This window comes from Humulus lupulus, chromosome 6 (genome assembly GCF_963169125.1).
Source record: "Humulus lupulus chromosome 6, drHumLupu1.1, whole genome shotgun sequence".
Classification (NCBI taxonomy): Eukaryota; Viridiplantae; Streptophyta; class Magnoliopsida; order Rosales; family Cannabaceae; genus Humulus; species Humulus lupulus.
This window is the reverse complement of record NC_084798.1, coordinates 210,257,582-210,276,857: the sequence shown is the minus strand read 5'-3', so window position 1 is coordinate 210,276,857 and position 19,276 is coordinate 210,257,582. Positions and strand designations below refer to the sequence as shown.

Sequence of the window (19,276 nt, the reverse complement as noted above, 5' to 3'; positions counted from 1 at the left end):
AAATTGCAATAAAATAGAACTAAGGTTGAACAAGATTTTTGCAAACTTTGTTTCTTGATTGGATGCCTTAAATGCCGAAGACTGCAGTCGTGCTACTTCGGCGGACGGAGGCCTGCAACTTCCGATTGTTGCAGTAAAATAAAATTGGGGCAAACTTGTTTCTTGATTAGAGTTGGAGATTCACGTCGCCAGAGATGTCGAAGAAGAATTGATCGGAGGATGTCGGTTGTTATAGTGCAACAAAGCTATTTAGAGGTTGCCGGAGATTAAAGGTGTTGCCGAAGATGGAGACGTTGCTGAAGAAACGTTTTGTTGGAGAAGCTTTGTTTAATTTAATTTTAAAGTAGTATTGTAGTGTTAATTATCGTATTAACCCCCCTTTGTGTCGATGTACTTTTGTTTAAATGTAAGTTGTCATATGTAATTACTAATTAGTTTCTCATAAACTATGTAGTTTTTAATTAAAATTTTTAAATAAAGTAAGAAAATTATAATTCTCATAATTATTAATATTTAAAAGTCATATATTTATGAAAAAATTTCATTATAAAATTATATTTTTTATATATAAACCTCTATTCCTCAAAAAAAAAATTAAAATAGCCTTAAATTGACACGTGGATACTCTTATTTTTTTCGATTAAAAAAATAAAAATAAAAAGTACACACTTCTTTAGTTTGCCTCAGCCGCACAAAACCCTCCAACTCCGTCTCCATCTCCGGCTCCGGCTCCGACACTTCTCTCTAAATCTTCGTTTTTCAATCTCTCTCCGTCAGTCCACGGCGCCGCTCCTTCGTTTTCTCCTACAGGTTCGCCCTATCTCTCTCTCTCTCTCCCAAACAGAATATCAATCCGAGGGCTTTACTAATTTTCACTAATTTTTTCCCTGAAAGTCTAGTCTTGAAAAGCACACAATTTCTTTGTTCAGAACAACCGAGTTGTTAAAATGAACTCTGTGGCGAAGCAGGCAGCAACCCTGTTGAAACAACCGAATCAACAACTTCAACAATGTAGAGGAATTAGGGTTAAGGTGCTTAACGGCAACCTGGAGCGTGCCCTAACGTTTATGCAGCGGAAGATGCAGTCGAGTGGGATCGAGCGACTTATTAAGAACGAGCAGACTCATCACATCAAGAACTCAGAGAAGCGAGTATTGGCCCGGAAGAACCTCGAGCTTAAGATTCGATCCCAAGAGCTTGCTCGTAAGCTCCGAGCTATCCTCATCAAGAAAGTCAGGTACTTTCAGTATTTGATAATTTTGGGTCTCATTGGTTAATATATCTGAATTGGTAGCTGATAGGGCCCGAAATTGAGTGAATGTAGTGTGTTGTTACGAAGTTTCACTACAGTAAACAAGAACAACACACTGGGTGTTCATCAATGGAATTAGCAGTGTATAGTTAGGGCTTGTTTTAAGCTTGTGACAACTCCTATTTTAGTCTTCAAATATAAAGAATGGAAGGTATCCCTGCATACTTTGAGTTAGTTAGTATTCAACTTCTGTTTATATTTTGTGGGTCAATCTTATAATGAGATTAGGAGGAGTTTTTATGGGAACATGGTGTTTTTATCCTTCGTTCTTTGGGTACAATACAAATGACCCCCCTATGGGATTGGTAGTGGATAGTTTGGACTTGTTTTTAGCTTGTGGGAACTCCTAATTAGTCTTCAGAAATCAGAATACGAAGAATGGAAGGTAGCCCTGTATACATTCAATTAGTTTGATCATGGCTTGGCTTGTTGCTTGTGTAGGATTCAACTTTTATTTATATTTTGTGGATCAATCTTGTAATGAGATTATGAGAAGTTTTTATGGGAGTATGGTGGTTTTCTTCTTCTTTCTTTGGATACAATACAAATGACACACCAACGTTTTTCATTCTTCTGTCTTTTTCTTCTCTAGAAAGCTATAAAAAGAAAAGAAAAAAAAAAGCAATTATGCATGTATTGAATGCTCAAAACTAGTTAGAAAACTCATGAAATTACTAGTTGTAATATAGGTGCTTTTGATTGAATTCGTATTCTGGGAATTTAAAGAATACATAATGGTCAAAGTATCCGTCTTTTGACAGGTTTAAATTGGAGCTTAGTTGTAGATATGGTTTGTAGTGTAGTACTTTTAGGTCCTTTTGGTTAGATTCTTAGTATCTGCATTCAAAGAAGAGCTCAGAGTGAAAAACAATGTTGAGTCAGGCCCTCTATGCCTGAACAACTGTATTGGAGGTCAAGACTGCCAGGTGTAGTATCAGGTCCTTTTGTGGATTAGATTCTTATTCCAGGATTTTAAAGAAGATATATTGGCCAAAGCTCCGTCTGTTTACAGGTCTAAATTGGTGCTAGTGAACTGATAAGATTTCTTGTTGTAGTTTGGGATGCTTTGGATTAGATTCTTAGTTTGGGTTTGAAAGAAGAAAAATTGGTCGAAATTCCATATATTTACATTATAGGTTTAAATTAGAACTCTATGCCTCATTAATAGCTGATTTGTCTACCAAACTTTGATAGTCTCCATCTGCACTTATTAAAGAGTAACTCTTCTAACTTCTTTCCTCGTCCTTGCATTTCATATGTATTCTTCTAAGTCTGCTTATACGTACTCGCATTCTGTCTTCGAATATTGCAGGGGTCTATGAGACTAGAGCTGGAGTTTTTTACTTGATGGGAAGCAGAGACTATAAATGTTGTTATGTTCAGAATTTGCCTATTATTCTTGGATATTGAAACTTTCAACGTTTTGTAGTTAAACTTCGTTGGCACTCCCAGCTTTGAAATTTTGCTTGGCGCTTTGTTGTTTATGGGAAAGCATGCACTTGTAGAGTTTTTTTTTTGTTCTTCAAATGCATTTAATAATAAATGACTTTCAGAATGAGCAATGCTGTGTGAGGCACTGGTGTTGTTTAGCACTATACTCTAATACAGGTAAATTTGGGATTAATTTGGTGCCGATGGTTTGTGAATTTAGGATAGAGAAAATAGTGATGATTTGTTATAGTTTAGAATGTTTGATGAGTAGTAGTAGTATTTACTCAGGATTATGATATTATCGTTGATGTAGTTGAGTGGACAAGTGACGAAATTTGGATTTGGAGGAGTAAGGTTTATATTTTAGAGAGTATAAAATAATAGAAAGTAGTAGAGTTTTATTGATGATTTGTTGTTTCTAGTACGCCATTTGCTAACCATGATGGGGTAATTATAGTAGCTACCTTACTTTACATTTGTGGCTAGAATTACTTGTTCTAGATTCTTTTTTTACTGGAAGGAATATTAACCACACAAATTTTCTTGTTTCTCAAGCATGACTAGAATGTTCTAGACTTAAGTTTTCTAGAAATGGTTATAAGAAATTCTAGAGTAATCTAGTTCTACAAATTTCTAGAAAATTCTAGAGTAAAGTATTCTACAAATGTCTGGCACATTCAAGAGCATTCAAGAAATGTGTAGCAACCTCTAATAAGTGCTTAACATTATTCTTTAAAGAATACAATTTAAGTAGAGAATTTTTCATATATTTGAACTTTTTTCAATTTTTCAAAATATATGGTGCCATCTCATTCCTTTGCGTAATAAGTTTAAATTCATAGCAACTTTATTAGCATCTTCTTTTTCATGAATTGTTTTAACAGGTACTTAAAAGTGAATTATGGCTGAAATGATCTTTGATGCCTTGACATAACGTACTATCTGTCTTGATAATTGGTTTGCTTTGAAAACATGACTCAGAATTTGTCCTTTACAATATTCAACTTTTTTGTTCTTTGTACTCATTGATTGTCCTTGTCTAATTATGGCTCAAGTGACGAAGCCAGAAACTTAGCTCATCTTTGTAGCCAGAAACTTAGGTTGAAGTTTGAAGCCAAAAACTTAGGTTGAACTTTAAATAAATATTACTAATATGAGTAAAAATAAATGATAAATTTATATATATGGTTTAAAAACAAATTTATATCTTTTCATTATATAATAAGTAAATGTATGCTCTATTATATTTAGTTATTCATATTAAATTAAAAAAATTTAACTAGTTTGATATTCCTTCAAAGATGTATACATACACATATAAAAACATACAAATAGATTGTTACTTACAAAATTGTAAGTGAACTTAATTAGTTTAAGTGAGGGCTTTAAAAGTGTAAGGAAAGTCATATATATGTTTAGTAAGAAGAAAAAGAAAAATTAACACACATATATAATATAAGGAGTAATGATATATGCATCCAAAATATATACTCAAATATTACATACAGTGATATGGCAGTTTGACCTAGTCAATCACATTTATTAAAATTAGGACCCACTGTTTTAAAAAGTAGTGACACGTCACTGTGTATAATATTTGGATGTATATATCATTACTCATAATATAAGTATTTTTTTTTAAAATATCAGTGAGGGCTTAAGCCCCTTTTCAGCCTAAAGTGCCTCCGTCGCTGCACAGGCTTATCTATTATCATAACACCAACACCAAATTCAATTCAACTATGAGGCATTACATTTTGAAAGAGAATTTGATAATTTCGTTGAATTTACACTAAGCAACAGGAACGACCTTAAAGGTTATTTTGCCAAAAAATTTACTTACATAAAAAAAATTACTATAATAATATCATATATATACTATTTACAAAATTATATACAATGTATACCTTTTTTATAAACATCTATTCTATATAATAAGTGTGTAGATAACATAAATTTTTGGTTTTAACAGTTTTTTATTTTTTTAATGTTCATTTTAATAGAATATTCTTATATTTAACAGAATATTCTTATATTTAACAGTAGTTTGTAAATACTTCAACTTAAATAAAATAAAATAAATAATTAAAAAAATTAAAATAAGATATTTTATAATAATAATTATTTAAAAATAATAAATAATTAAACAAATTAAAATATAATATTTTTCAGATATTTTACAATGATAATTATTTTAAATAATAAATAATTAAACAAATTAAAATATAATATCTTTTAGATATTTTAATAATTATTATTTAAAAATAATAAAATCATACGTTTTATAACTTAAATAAAATTTAATTAAACTTAAACTCACTTATTACAATAATATCATATTAAACATATAAATAATCTACTGTGAATTAGCAATAAATTGCTTTTTAAAAAAAAATTAGGAATAAACTTAAAAAATAAAATATCTTGTTGCCACTGTCAAATTCAAAAACTACAACAAACATAAACTTAAACAAAAATAAATAAATTATTTAATTAAAAATAAGATATTTATTTCAAAATTTATGACATTAATATAAATTTAATAAAAATAATTCATAAATTTTATAAATAAAACTAACAAAACTTACATATTGTAGGTTACTTGTATCTAGTAATTATAAAGATGCAATCCCACTAATTCAACCACTTTCCTTATTTGTTTTTTAGGGCAAATTTTAATTATACACGACAAAAATAAAAAATTTACTAAAATAATATCACACATACTATTTACACAATTATATACCATATATACCATTTTAATAAATATAATTATAAAATCATAATCCCACCAATTCAGGTACTTTCTTTATTATATCTATATATAACTTACCATATTCAATGTTATAGGAATTAAATTAATAGATAAAATAGTAATTATGTAATATACAAAATATTATCTCATATTAAATGAAAATACACAACCAAATAGGCGGCATTTAAAAAAACATTAAATCACCATCAACATATAATATGGTATTGGTGGCATATGTGGTGATTAAAATAAAATAAAAATATCTGGTTTAACAGTGATGAAAATAAATATATTTATCATTTGAAAAATACATCTTTCAAAATTGATGCATATAGTATTAAAGTTGTTATTGAGACACCATTTTTTTTCAGCAAGGTAAGCTTTTCTTATTGCTTATATCTTCATTTTGGCATGAATATACATCTATGTTTGATTTATCAAGCTATTTGCAAAACATATAATTATGTGCTTTTGGAAGAAAATTTACTAGGTTAAAAACTGAAATCTTTTGAATAATTATTGGTCTCAGACATAGAAATATATTTTTCAATGTAACATTGTTAAAAAAACATTTACATAAAAAATGATTATGTGTTTTGGAGCATTGTTAAGAACAATTATATGAAGTTATACAACCAATTAAACAAAAAATAAAATAAATTGTATAATTAGAATTGTTTAATCTGACAAACTATTATATAGAAAAAAAAAATAAACAATTCTATTAAAAATATAAACATAAAATTATTCAAACAATGTAGAATTATAACATATTTGTCTAACTTAAATATTTTTGTTTATTTTACTATAGTATGAAAAAATGGTGTTTAATAATAGTATTATTGTTTAGAGAACTAATTGATTATATGGTGCTTTTGTGATTGAAAGTCTTGCATTAACTCACTAAATTTGTTTTATTTTTTTGGTAAATCATAATGGTTTCGTGACTGAAAATTTTATTTTATATGCATCTTAAATTTTTAATTGTTGTTTTCAGTACTTTTAAGATGTGGATTGAATATGTTTTTTTTTCTTTGTCTATTCTCCAAGTAATTAGTTTCTCAAAATCCTTAACTTGATTTATTTTTGTTAAGTAAATGTTTATTTTTTTACGTGATATGTGATATTTTTATAATGTTTATTTTTTTTATTCTACAAATTGTTTAGCTTTTCAAAGTCCCTAACTGGAATTATTTTTTTAAAATAAATATTTATTTTTTACCTGGAATGTGATATTTTTATTATGTTTCTTTTTTATATTATTCAAGTTGTTTAGGGCATCATTGGTATAGAATTTAAATATGATTTTATGTTTTCAAAAATTAAAAGTTGTGGGACTTTAAAAAAAAAACTTGATTGGTTAACTAATTCCAAAAATAAATTCAATTCTACTGAAGGATTTAGAAAACAAAAATTTCATATTTTCACTATAATCCTATTTATGTTTTAAAAAAAAATTATTTTCTTGCTACTTTTCTTTTATTTTTCTTACTGTCTTGATCTTTTTTTCTTTTGTCTTTTTTTACAAGTCAATCTACTTTTTTTTAAGGTTATTTTGTATTTACTTCTATTTAAAAAATTTAGTCATTTATATAAATTTAGTAAAATAATTAATTATAAAATCATACAATATAATATAATTTTATTCTAATTTACAATATATTTGCTAAAAAAAATTCATCAAAGAATAAACATATTTGATCAAATAAAAATTACAACAAATAAATAAATAAAAAATTCACTTCAATTATTATTATACCAAAAGTAAAAAATATAAATATATTACATATTCAATTGTTAGATTCTCTACCAAATAATTATTCAATTTTATAAAACTCAAAAATAGTTAACGGACAATACATTCAAACACATTTTTAGAAACATATTTTCAGACACTAAATCTAGATTATTTTGTCAAGATCATACTTTTTCAAAATATAATTTTTAAATCACTAACCAATCATGTCCTAAAAAAATATAACTTTAATTTAGAAAAAAATTCAAAATTAATGACAATTCAATATTGTTATGAATTTAATCAATGTACTATTATTAAATTTTAATTTATCAATATAATTAAATTTTACTTTCAGCTGAACCAATCACGTATTCAGTTTTTATTATATTTTCAAATTTAATACCAATCACAGATTCAGTTTTTTAAAACTCAAAAACAGTTTACTGACATTGAACTAATCACATTTTCAAAAACATGTTTTTAATCACTAAATTCATATTTTCATTTCAAAATCTCACTTTTCAAAATTACAATTTTCTAATCGCGAACCAATCAGACACTTAGTTTCTCAAACTCCTTTATTTGATTTCTTTTTGTTAAATAAATATTTTTTTTAATAAATTTGTGATATTTTATAATATTTATTTTTTCCTTTTTATACATTAATTATAAACTTTATTGTTATGTTTATTACTTAGAGCATCCGCAACTGAACGTGATTACCCCATATATATGAGGTTGGTGTGCTGAAATCCCTCCAACCAAACGGGATAGTTAAATGCATTTAGCCGTGTGTCAACAGTAACACGGCATATATGACGTGAACTGTTCACACGGCAAAACATTTTTTTTTAAAGATAAATATATTTATATCTTATATATATATTTAAACATATGAGTATTATTTTGGTCTATATTTTATGTTAGGTTTTTTAAATTATAAATACACATATAATTTAATTTTTTAAATAAAATTTCAAATATTTCATAATTAATTTTTTATATAATTTATTTTAATTTGTGTGAAAATTCTTACTCTACACTATAAGAAAATAAAATTAACATTGAAATTGATTAAATATACAAAAGATAATTAAAATATTACAAACTTGCATTCTAATATTAAAATCAAATACACCAAACATAAAATGGAAAACAATATATATATATAGAACACAAGACAAACTAAGACATACTTCTAATCATTTTAAAAATTATTCCCAGTTCCGCTAAGATAGTCATAATATTGACTATAATCTTGTGAAGGATTTTGAGATCGTTGATGTTCATCTTCAGCTTCTTCTCTGTGTTCTTCTTCATATTGAGATCTTTGGAACTGAGATGCTTGATATTGAGATCCCTGATATTGAGATCATTCTCCTTGTTCTCCATGTTCAGATGTTTGTGCTCTTGATCTGTAAATTTTTCTCTTTTCGCTTTGAATAAATTGGCGAAACTCTGGATCGGATATAGAATTCATATCCGTAAATAAAATTTTATTCTCTTCTCTCATTCTAGCCACATCAACATTTTGTCTCAGAAGTTCATTTCTTTCAAAGTTACCCTATTCTATAACGTTAACAAGTTTTTGACTTTGATCAATTAATTTCTTAAATTGTTCATCACTTTTTTATTTTCTTTTTGCTTTTTTCACACCGATAGGTCTTTCAGATAAATTAATAGGAACTTCCTCATCATTCATATTAAGATCAAATGAACTCATACCGGTGGGTGCCGATGTCGGTGATTCGAAGCCAGAAGAACAAGATTGAGGGGAATTGAAACTACGACCTTGTTGTTGGAATCTAGCTGGTGAATTGGTGTTGTCATTTGTAAATTTCTCACAATCTTTAAGAATAGACCACACATGATCAAATTTGAACCCTCTTCTGTACTTTGGATCTTGTGCTGATAGCATATTATCTTGATTTAATTATTGAATAATAAATAAATATTGTCAATAAAATTAAAAATAAGTTACTAACTAAAAATAAACTATAACAATATATAATCACAATATCTTCTTGTGAAGCACCACTTGGATTTTTATTTTCAATTTAGTTAACGCATCCCCTCAATTTTGAAACTGCCGCAAGAATGGTTGTCATTCGAGTTTGCAAAGATCTTCTCGGTCGAGGTTGACTACTAAACTGTACAGAGTGATATGCTAATTCAACTCTTGCCCACATTTGATCTTTGGATTGGTTAATTCCTATGATTGGATTTTGAGAAATGTCAAGATACTCGTGACACAAGTGCACATCTTCTTCAATTGAGTATGAAAAAGTTCGAATTAAAGTCATTTTGAAAGAGAAAGAAGTTGGTTTAGAACTATGTTGAAGAGGTGTGGTCATCTTATGTGAAAAATATGCCATTATATAGGGATGTTGAAGCTAGATTTCTTAAGAAAAAATAATTTGAAATCTGAAGACAAAAATACGATGTGACAATACAATGCTACGGGTATCTTTTCTTAAGACAAAATGTGATGTGACAATACAATGCTACGTGTATCTTTTCTTAAGACAAAATAATTTGAAATCTGAAGACAAAATACGATGTGACAATACAATGTTACGGGTATCTTTTCTTAAGACAAAATATGATGTGACAATACAATGATACAGGTATCTTTTCTTAAGACAAAATAATTTGAAATCTGAAGACAAAATACGATGTGACAATACAATGCTACGGGTACCTTTTCTTAAGACAAAATAATTTGAAATCTGAAGACAAAATACGATGTGACAATACAATGCTACGGGTATCTTTTCTTAAGACAAAATATGATGTGACAATACAATGCTACGGGTATCTTTTCTTAAGCCAAAATAATTTGAAATCTGAAGATAAAATACAATGTGACAATACAATGCTATGGGTATCTTTTCTTAAGACAAAATAATTTGAAATATGAAGATAGTGAATATCTACACTATAAAACATTGGCTTAATGTAGACCAACAACACATACGACTAAAGATGAATTCTCATTATGGTAGTTCATCTTATTTGGCATCGTCTTCTTCTTCTTCAGATGATGATGATTATTATGATGATCTAGAAAAACAAGTGGTATGTCAAATTACTGCTAACAACAATTTTTGCATCGCTCAACACCAAAATAACGAAGGGTCACACAGGGGCTCAATTCCTGGTCATATAGTAGTCAACCGTGACTGAGAAAATGCTGATCGCAATCTCTTCAACGATTATTTTGCATAGAACCCTCGATTTTCTGCCTCGATGTTCCGCCGAAGATTCTGAATGGGTCGTGCTTTATTCCTTCATATTTATGATGTTGTACAAAGGCATGACAATTACTTCGTCCAACGAAGAGATGGACTCGGTAAGCTTGGGTTATCGGGTCTACAAAAAGTAACAGCCGTATTTCGAATGTTGGCATATGGTGTACCGGCAGATGCTACCGACGAGTACATCAAAATAGGAGAATCTACTGCTTTGGAAAGTTTGAAACGATTTTGTCGTGCTGTTGTCGAGGTCTTTGGAGCCTGCTATCTCCGATCACCTAACGCTGATAATGTTGCAAGGCTACTACACATTGGTGAAAGTCAAAGTTTTCTAGGAATGTTGGGTAGTTTAGATTGTATGCATTGGAAAAGGAAAAATTGTCCTACGGCTTGGGGAGGACAATACGCTGGTCGTAGTGGATCTCCGACTATTATTCTTGAAGCTGTAGCTGACTATGATCTTTGGATATGACATGCATATTTTGGTCTACCTGGATCTAACAATGATATTAACGTGTCGGAGGCGTCCCATCTTTTTGCTGATCTTGCTGCGGGTGTTTCTCCACCCGCTAATTATGTTATTAAAGGGAAAGAGTATAATATGGGTTATTATTTAGCCGACGGTATATATCCAAAATGGTCTACTATTGTTCAAACCATTCGTGAGCCACTTGACCCGAAGAAACAATTTTTTGCTCGATAACAAGAAGCATGTAGAAAAGATGTAGAACGTGCGTTTGGAATATTGCAATCAAGATTTGTCGTTGTGGCAGGACCAGCGCGTCTATGGAATAAGAGGATATTACATGTGATGGACCCTAAACGGGTATGTTTAAAAATTTATATATCGCAAGCGCACGAATCGTCCATATAGAATAGTGATCGTAAGCAAGGATGTCGAACCCAAAGGAGTTGTCTAAAATCGAAAATGAAACTATTTTAAATCAAAAGTAATAAATTCTAACCTAGTTCCAAAGATTGATAAGTTTTAATAGTATGAACATAAAATGAAATATTGAAAAATAAAGCTTTTTAAGATAATGAAAATAAACCAATAATGAGTTGAAAATAAGTATTAAAAGAAAAGATTATTAAGATACTAGAATCCACAAAATGTAAGTTTAATAATATTTATTAGTATATTGATTCCCAAGTTTTAGTGATAGTTAAAATAATTTAAACTATCATTTTCCAAAAATATTTATAATTTTAAGCACAATTTTCTTATAAAAAGATAGGATTTTTCTTCACTTTTCAAAATTATAATTTCAAAGCATTTAGTGTAAATCAATCTAATGAAATAACAAATAAATCAATGAACATTATTTATAAGGCAAAACATAATATTTTTGTTCTAAGCATGGATGTGTACAATTTAATGACACATCTTACACAAAGAATATTATGTTTATGCACTAATGAAGAACAAAGTGTAAAAATGTTCTAACAATCTAAAATACAAGATATTTAAGATGAAAGAAATATATGAAGAAGAAAAATCCATAGACTTTGTTGCATTACAAGGGAAATCAACATACAACATAAATATTACCTAGTTACAAGTTGCTTCATCATGATCTTAATAATCTTATGAAAAAGATTAGAAGCACATAACTAGAATAGAAATTACAAAATAAATGACATACATACTTGCAAAATGCTCTTGAAAAACCCAAATGGAAGAGAGAATGGTAGAGAGAAAATGAGAGAAAAAGATGGTAACCAAAAAATTAAGCACCCCAAAAATGGTCTTGAAAGTCCATATTTATAGCCAAAGTGAGTTTATTAAAATAATCAATTTAAATTAATTAAATTGATTAGATTAATTAAATAAAATAAATATGGTATGTAGAGGTAAATTATAGGGTGTAATGATGATGTTGTGGTGAAAATGTGTAGGAAAAAGGGTAAAAAGTTGGCATTTTTGTCATAGGGGACAAAGGGACAAAATGCATTTTTGTTGGGCTCAATAAGGGAAATGGCAGCAATGTGGTGGTTGGGTGTTGGAGGGGGGGCCACGGGTTGGGCCTAGAGTGGGCCTCACGTGGTTGGGCTTTTGGAGAAACACCATTTTTCTTGTTACTTTCTTTCAAAATTACCATCTTTCCTTTGATTTTCTTGCTTTTCAAGGGCAATAATTTTCCTACACAATAAATTATAAACTAAATTAAAATTAAATATTTTCATTAATAAAATATATCATATAACTCCCATGAAAACATTAATTAAAATTTAATTTACATAACATTTAATTTCAATAAAATCATATTTTTAGCATTCAAACTAACAATACTAATTTTAAATAATTAAACTACAACATATTATAATAACATATCTATAAAAACATATAAAAATCTAGAAAACTACAATAAGACTAATAAATTAAAAATTACATAAAAACTTAATAAGTTAATTAAAAACTCATGAACTAAGCAACAATTAGCATGTAAAACATGGTAAAATAACTCTATTTTGTAGAGTTATCACACCCCCAAACTTAAAGTTTTGCTAGTCCTCAAGCAAAAGAAAAATTAAAATACACATATATATATTTTTTTTATTGGTGATATAAAAATGATTTTCTCAAAAATTGCACAATGAAAATAACTCTCAGAAATTATTATGAATAAAAGTTAAGCTTATATAATTAATTAAATTGTCAATTTTGCTTTTAGAAAATATGTTTTTATTAAAATTATTTTTCACTTAAACTTATAGGAAATAAGAGTTTTTATGAAAAATGTAATTTTTGTTACAAGCAAAATTGACCCTATAATTAAAAACAAAGCTTAAAAATTATTCATATTTTTAAGAGAATTAATTTCAAACTCAATCAGAATTTTTATCATTGAAAATGAAAAATATCACCAAATTTTTTTTTTTTTTTTGTAAATAATTTTTTTAATTTTTTTTTTTTATAATTTTTATGAAAATGAACAAATAAAATTAACAAAACCACAACATATAAATAAATAAATAAAAATTCAAACAAACATTTTTTTTCTTTTCAAACAAGCATACATAAAATAAAACACAAAACATAAAAAACAATGCAAAGCAAACATAAATAAAACACAAAACAAACACAATAAAACTCGATACCCCCAAACTTAATTTAAGCATTGTCCTCAATGTGTCAAAATATAAATATAAATTAAAATTGACAAGAGTGTAAAGTTTAGAATGGTCGTACCTCGATATTGTGCATTGCGAAGATAGAACAAGATAGAACAGGATACAACTAACAAAAATTAAATCGCACATAAAACAACAATACAAATAAAACACAAGTTATCAAGATCACACAGGAATCAAAGAGCATGGTAAACAGGGTCCTCAAGGAGTATCTCATCCACTTCATCAGTTTTTAATTCCAAAAATGGTTTTAATTTTTGTCCATTAACTTTAAATATATCACCATTTTTAGGATTTTCAATTTCAATAGCTCCATGTGAAAAAACAATACGAACAATGTAAGGACCAGACCACCTAGAGCGTAACTTTCCCGGGAATAAATGCAAACGAGAGTTGTATAAAAGGACTTTCTGACCTGGATAAAAATCTTTTCTCAAAATATTTTTATCATGGTAAAATTTCATGCGATCCTTATACTTTTTTGAATAGTCATATGCATCATTCCTAATTTCGTCTAGTTCATTGAGTTGAAGCTTTCGTTTCTCACCTGCTTTGTCTAAAGAAAAATTTAACTGCTTAATTGCCCAGAAGGCTCTATGTTCTAACTCAACAGGTAAATGGCACGCCTTCCCATACACAAGTCTGTAGGGTGACATGCCAATGGGCGTTTTGTACGCGGTACGATACGCCCATAATGCATCAATGAGTCTTAAGGACCAATCTTTCCTAGTTGGATTCACAGTTTTTTCTAAAATGTGCTTAACTTCCCTATTAGACACTTCAACTTGACCACTAGTTTGTGGGTGATATGGTGTTGAGACTTTATGTGTAATGCCATATTGTTTCATCAAATGTTCAAATGGCTTATTACAAAAGTGAGTACCGTTATCACTAATTATAGCACGTGGTGAACCAAAACGGGAAAATATATTTTCTTTCAAAAAACGAAGCACAACTTTGTGGTCATTAGTGTGGCATGCAATAGCTTCAACCCATTTAGATACATAATCGACTCCAACAAGAATATAAAGATTACCAAAAGAGTTAGGAAATGGTCCCATAAAATCAATGCCCCAAACATCAAATATGTCAATAATAAGAATAGGATTTAAAGGCATCATGTTTCTTTTAGTTAAACTTCCTAACTTTTGACAACGTTCACAAGCTTTACAATAAACATATGTATCATGAAAGATAGTAGGCCAATAAAAACCACATTGTAAAACTTTAGCAGCTGTTTTCTTACCACTAAAATGTCCTCCACATGCATGATCATGACAAAAAGATATGATTTTAGACTGATCACAGTTTGGAATGCATCTTCTAATTATTTGATCAGGGCAGTATTTAAACAAGTAAGGATCATCCCAAATAAAGTTTTTCACCTCAGAATAAAATTTAGATTTATCATGCTTAGACCAATGAGATGGTATTTCTTTAGTGACCAAATAATTAACAATATCAGCATACCAAGGTAATGAAGAAATATGCATTAATTGTTCATCAGGAAAAGTTTCAGTGATAGGAGTGGAATCATGTATAGTTTCAACAACTAGTCTAGATAAATGATCAGCAACAACATTTTCAGATCCTTTTTTATCACGTATTTCTAAGTCGAATTCTTGTAAAAGCAGGATCCAACGGATCAAACGAGACTTAGCATCTTTTTTCGATAAGAGATATTTTAATGCAGCATGATCAGAATAGACAATAATTTTAGATCCTAACAAATAAGATCTAAATTTCTCCAATGCAAAAACAACAGCAAGCAATTCTTTTTCGGTTGTGGAGTAATTTAATTGAGCATCATTTAAAGTTTTGCTAGCATAGTAAATTACATGAGGTATTTTTTCAAGTCTTTGTCCTAAGACAGCACCTATAGCATAATCAGAAGCATCACACATTATTTCAAAAGGTATTTTCCAATCAGGAGGTCGAATAATGGGTGCAGTAGTCAACAAATTTTTTAATTTTTCAAAGGCAACATGGCAATTACTATCAAAGACAAAAGCATTTTCTTTTCCAAGTAAATGGCATAAAGGCCGAGAAATTTTGCTAAAGTCTTTTATAAATCTTCTATAAAAACCGGCATGGCCTAAGAATGATCTAATTTCTTTCACAGTTTTAGGTGGGGGAAGTTTTGAAATAAGGTCAACTTTAGCTTTATCAACTTCTATTCCATCAGATGAGATTACATGACCTAAAACAATTCCTTTTTTAACCATAAAATGACATTTTTCCCAGTTAAGCACAAGGTTTTTCTCTTTGCAACGAATTAAAACAAGTGAAAGATGGTGCAAACATTCATCAAAAGAGGAACCAAACATAGAAAAATCATCCATAAATACTTCAAGAAATCTTTCAACCATGTCAGAAAAAATCGAAATCATACATCTTTGAAAAGTCGCAGGTGCATTACATAATCCAAAGGGCATGCGACGATATGCAAAAGTTCCAAAAGGGCATGTAAAAGTAGTCTTTTCTTGATCTTCTGGGGCGATGGGGATTTGGTTATACCCCGAATACCCATCAAGAAAACAATAATATGCATGGCCAGCTAATCGTTCAAGCATTTGATCAATAAAAGGCAATGGAAAATGGTCTTTTCTAGTAACATTATTCAACTTTCTATAATCTATGCACACTCTCCACCCTGTTTGTACTCTAGTAGGGATTAATTCATTTTTCTCATTTTCAACAACTGTGATCCCAGACTTCTTAGGCACAACTTGAACTGGACTAACCCATTGACTATCAGAAATAGGGTAAATGATACCTACGTCTAACAATTTTATGACCTCTTCTCTAACTACTTCTTTCATATTTGGATTTAATCTTCTTTGACATTCCCGAGAGGTTTTAGCATTCTCTTCTAGATGGATTCTATGCATACATATGGATGGGCTAATTCCTTTAATGTCTCCAATGGTCCAACCTATGGCTTCTTTATGTTTTCTAAGGACATCTAACAATTTACCTTCTTGTTCTTTATCTAAAGCGGATGCTATGATAACAGGTAAGGTTTCAGACTCTCCTAGAAAAGCATATTTTAAATTTTCTGGCAAAGGTTTAAGGTCTAACTTTGGAGACTCAGAAATTGATTGAACATGACCTAAGGGTGAAAAAGGTTCAACTTTGGTTTCATTTAAGGGTATAGGCTCTACCAAAGAATTCACATCATCATTAGAGTCATCAACATGCAAGTTCATACCAAAGTATTTTTCACAAAAATCAAATAAGTCATTTCCATCATTTTCACAAATACTATCTATCATGTTAACTTCATGCACTTCTTCACACTCAACAGATTTAACCACATTAAAAACATTCAATTCAACAGTCATATTTCCAAAAGATAATTTCAAAACACCATTACGACAATTTATGATTGCATTAGATGTAGCTAAGAATGGTCTACCTAAAATGATAGGAATTTGAGCATGCATATTTTCCACAGGTTGAGTATCAAGAACAATGAAGTCAACAGGAAAATAAAATTTATCAACTTTTATCAAAACATCCTCTATAATGCCTCTAGGAATTTTTACAGAACGATCGGCTAATTGAAGAGTTATAGAGGTAGGTTTTAGCTCACCAAGACCAAGTTGCTTATAAACAGAATAAGGCAATAAATTTACACTAGCACCCAAATCAAGTAAAGCTTTGTTAATAAAATGATCACCAATAATGCATGAAATTGTGGGACACCCAGGATCTTTATATTTAACAAGACTCTTATATTGAATAATGGAACTAGCTTGTTCAGTTAAAAACGCCTTTTTAGGAACATTAGTGTTTCTTTTAACAGTACAAAGATCCTTTAAAAATTTAGAGTAGGCAGGAATTTGTTTAATGGCATCTAAGAAAGGGATATTGATACTAACTTGTTTAAAAACTTCTAAGATGTCATTATATTGGCTGCCTTTTTTAATTGGAAGTAATCTTTGTGGGAATGGGGCTTTTGGAATGAAAGGATGGATTGGAGTTTCTTTGTTTGATGAGTCATTGAGATTAGAACTAGGAGGCTGACTCTTTTCTTTTTCTTTTTCATTTTCAACCTCGGGTATGTAATCGGGTTTGACAATTTTCTTTCCAGACCTAAGAGTTGAAATTGATTTGACTTCTCCATTATGACTAGACTTTCCTATCTCATATTGACCTTTTGGATTAGGGATAGGTTGACTAGGGAATGTTCCTTTTTCTCTATCAGCTAAAGCAGTGGCGAGTTGTCCTACTTGTGTCTCGAGTTTGGTAATAGATTGAGATTGATTTTGTAGGATTTGTTGGGTGGATTGCATAAATTGTTGTAAAGTATCTTCTAAGGAAGGTTTTCTTTGTTGCGGATATGGTTGATTTTGTGGGGCATGAGCTTGGTTTTGTGTGTTGTATTGGTGCCCTTGATTCATTTGGGGTTGGTTTTGTCTCCATGAAAAGTTCGGATGGTTTCTCCAATTTGGATTGTAGGTGGACGAAAATGGGCTATCATTTGGTTTCCCATAAGTATGAAGTGCATTGGCCTCCTCAGAAAAGGCTTCTTGGTAGGAAGGGCATGATTGGGCATTATGGCAAGGACTAGAACATATAGAACAAACATCTTTTCTAGGTTGAATTGGAGAGTTTATAGTTTGGCTTATGGCTAAAGCTTCTACTTTTCTCGCTAATTTATCTAAGGATGTTCTTAAGTCTAATTCTTCTTTTACTTCATACCTTCCTCCTCTTTTTGGTGAATTAGTTGACCTAGACCTAGGATCAAAATAATTCCATTGTTGTGAATTGACAGATAAATCTTCAAGGGCGTCCCACGCCTCTTGTCCTTGAAATTTTAAAAATTTTCCAGTATGCATAGATTGAATCATTTGACGATTAGAGGGAGTCAAACCATCATAAAAATATTTTACAAGTCTCCATTTTTCAAAACCATGATGAGGACATTTTAATAATAAATCTTTAAATCTTTCCCAACATTCATAAAACTCTTCATTATCTTTTTGAAAAAACTCGGAGATTTCTCTCCTTAGACTATCAGTTTTAGACATTGGAAAAAATTTCAACAAGAATTTATTATAAAGTTGATCCCAAGTAGTTATAGACCCAGTGGGAAGGGAATTTAACCAAGCTTTTGATTTGTCTTTTAATGAAAAAGGAAACAATCTTAGTTTGACCGACTCATCAGAAAAATTTTGAAATTTAAATGTTGAGCAAATTTCTAAGAAATCTTTGACATGCATGTAAGGATCCTCTCTATCTAACCCATAAAAAGATGGCAACAATTGAATGATTGCTGGTTTAAGCTCAAAATGAGTAGCAGAAGTTGTAGGTAAAACAATGCATGAAGGAGCATTAGATGAAATAGGTGCAAAGTATTCAAGCAAAGTTTTTTCAGGCACAGCATTTTCATCAACAATATTAGCAATAGGTTCCATGATGCTCAAATTTTTACTAACACTTTCAATTTCAAACAAAGATAAACGTCTTTTTACTAATCGTTTTTTAGAGTTACGTTCCCAATGATGCATACAATTTTCACAAACAAGGCAACAATGATAATCTCAAACAAGCAATTTTCTGATGTGGAAGATCAGTTAAAACCGCAACCACAGAGCATACTTAGAATTTTTAGAGATTTCACAACAATAATTCTTATGGTTTAC

The 19,276-nt window shown here is 29.6% G+C and overlaps 2 protein-coding genes, 1 non-coding gene and 1 pseudogene across 5 annotated transcripts; 3 read left to right on the top strand and 1 right to left on the bottom strand.

Moving 5' to 3' along the window:
- Positions 1-651: 651 nt before the first annotated feature.
- LOC133783102 (uncharacterized) lies at positions 652-2,870 on the top strand. Of its 3 annotated transcripts, none has more exons than XM_062222637.1 (3): positions 652-810; positions 930-1,237; positions 2,625-2,870. In XM_062222637.1, exons 2-3 carry the CDS (start codon positions 948-950, stop codon positions 2,632-2,634), a joined length of 300 nt encoding a protein of 99 aa, XP_062078621.1. In that variant the 5' UTR covers positions 652-810; positions 930-947; the 3' UTR covers positions 2,635-2,870. The 3 variants fall into 3 exon arrangements, with proteins under 3 accessions (XP_062078621.1, XP_062078620.1, XP_062078622.1); XM_062222636.1 differs by having other exon boundaries at positions 653-810; positions 900-1,237; XM_062222638.1 differs by having other exon boundaries at positions 668-810; positions 895-1,237.
- Positions 2,871-8,443: 5,573 nt separating this feature from the next.
- On the bottom strand, positions 8,444-9,365 carry LOC133784450 (uncharacterized; annotated as a pseudogene).
- Positions 9,366-10,506: 1,141 nt separating this feature from the next.
- On the top strand, positions 10,507-10,962 carry LOC133785938 (uncharacterized). Its single transcript, XM_062225152.1, has one exon. The coding sequence runs from the start codon at positions 10,507-10,509 to the stop codon at positions 10,960-10,962; it is 456 nt and encodes a 151-aa protein (XP_062081136.1).
- A 7,577-nt stretch (positions 10,963-18,539) lies between these two features.
- On the top strand, positions 18,540-18,646 carry LOC133787302 (small nucleolar RNA R71). The gene has a single exon (XR_009872331.1). It is a non-coding gene; the product is annotated as a small nucleolar RNA R71 (small nucleolar RNA).
- Positions 18,647-19,276: the final 630 nt, after the last annotated feature.

Excerpts from the sequence above, each read along its gene's own strand:
- LOC133783102 (XM_062222637.1), top strand. The coding sequence starts at position 948 with ATGAACTCTGTGGCGAAGCAGGCAGCAACCCTGTTGAAACAACCGAAT.
- LOC133785938 (XM_062225152.1), top strand. The coding sequence starts at position 10,507 with ATGGGTCGTGCTTTATTCCTTCATATTTATGATGTTGTACAAAGGCAT.